Here is a 1,969-nt window from a genome sequence, read left to right as displayed (position 1 = left end):
GGCATTGGTGCATGTGATCATTAACAATTAGGTGAACCACCTCTTGAACACCATCCTTATTCGGCTCAACCTCCAGCCAACTTTCCTCTCCTTTCCTCTTCATGTATATATATATATAGAGACCCCAACACCACTGATATTCTCAGTCATTAAAAACTCTAAAACACAACCAATTCTTGATAAAAATGGCAAGCATGATTAGGTCAAAAGAAGATGAACGTGCGGGGGCAGAAATTGTGTATGGTCCTGAAGAGTGCCATCGCCACTCCATAGAGCTTCTTGAAGAGCTGGGATTCCCTAAAGGTGTCCTCCCTCTAAAAGATCTTGAAGAGTGTGGAAGGGTTAAGGAAACTGGGTTTGTGTGGATGAAACAAAAGGCCCCCTGTGAACATTTTTTCGTTGGATCCAATTCTAAGGTAAGCTATGCCACAGAGGTGACTGGTTATGTAGAGAAGTTCAAGATGAAGAAAATGACTGGAATTAAGAGCAAGCAGATGTTTTTATGGGTGCCAATATCTGAAATGAGCATCGGAGATCCTTCAAGCAAGAAAATTCTCTTCAAGACTCCTATGGGAATTGGCAAGTCTTTCCCTTTCTCTGCTTTCATGACTGATGAGGAGAAGCAGGAAAAGCTGGAGGAAGTCCATGGATGAAATCAAGTCCATATATCAACTCTTTTTATTGCTGTGGTTCTTGTTACGTTCATCAATAAACTCACTGTTGTTCATGTTTCCGTGAATTTTTCTCATGTCGTTAATTTTATCTTAGGTGTGAAAGAATTATATTATGTGATGTCTAATATTCTGCAGTTAACCTCATCATCCTTTCGTATATTTTGCTATGGTTATGGTTTTAGTTATATATAGCCACGACTATAACCGAAATAAAAAACAATAATTATAATCATTAATTTATTAACGGTTATAGATTTTGAATAATTATAACTATAATAATCGATTCTCCATTAAGTTAATCATTTACTCCATCTATTTTATTTATTTTTTAAATCTAAATTAATAAATAAATTTTACAAATTCAGATAATTACATTTTAACAATAATGTATATAATAAAAAATATGATAATAACAGCTACGACCTTAACAACAACCACAATAAAAACATTACAAACCATGCAAGATATTTATTCAAAAGAATTATTAATAGAAACTAAACATTGTGGGAAAAACATTTTAACTGAAATTACTGTTCATCCTAGAGTTAAACTGTTACCCTGCAGTGTACATGCGTCTGACCACCAGTAAGAAGACAACATGATGCTTTCAATTTCATCGCAGAAGGTAGCATTTGATCGCCAAGAGGTGCCGCATGCATTTCTTAAAAAGGATGGACACCTTCCACTCACTGGCAAGTGTATGGCACACACCAACAACTTTTTTCTAATTATATTTATATTTGTTAAAAAAACTAAATTTTCCCTTATTCAAATTGATAATAACTAAAAATCCATGATAAAAATATAAAAAAGCCCTTGGGTGTTATTTATTTATTTGCTTTTAAAGGTAATATTGTAATCATTTCATTTTGCAATCAAAGCGTTACAAGACCGAAAAGCCCCTAGGTCCCAATTTTATTTTTATTTTTGGCTTTATGAGTATTAAGTCAATTCACCATGTATCTAGAATGTGAAAAGAATAATATGTCTCCGATCAATATGATAATGACAGATAGATTTTATGAGAAAAACTATTATATCCCTAATAGCTAGTTAAATAATTATGTTTAAGAAGGGCAAATTAAATAATTATTTCATTGTTATAATCGATAGTAACATGTGTCTTCATAGACAGTAAAATATGGATCCCTTTTAATATATATAATGATCCATTTTAAATAAATAAAAAAACTACATTAAGCAAATTAAATAATTATTTCATTGTTATAATCGATAGTAACATTTGTTTTTTCACCTTTACAAATCTAAGTATTTTTGGAGCTAAATTTTATACA

The 1,969-nt window shown here is 31.8% G+C and overlaps 1 protein-coding gene across 1 annotated transcript; it reads left to right on the top strand.

The window, feature by feature from the left end:
* On the top strand, positions 1–727 carry LOC7467042 (uncharacterized). Its single transcript, XM_002299394.4, has one exon. It carries the CDS (start codon positions 186–188, stop codon positions 651–653), a length of 468 nt encoding a protein of 155 aa, XP_002299430.1. The 5' UTR covers positions 1–185; the 3' UTR covers positions 654–727.
* The last annotated feature ends 1,242 nt before the right edge of the window (positions 728–1,969 follow it).

Source organism: Populus trichocarpa, chromosome 1 (assembly GCF_000002775.5).
Source record: "Populus trichocarpa isolate Nisqually-1 chromosome 1, P.trichocarpa_v4.1, whole genome shotgun sequence".
NCBI classification, from domain to species: domain Eukaryota; kingdom Viridiplantae; phylum Streptophyta; class Magnoliopsida; order Malpighiales; family Salicaceae; genus Populus; species Populus trichocarpa.
The sequence above is the reverse complement of the archived record's forward strand: the minus strand, read 5'-3'. Positions and strand labels throughout refer to the sequence as shown.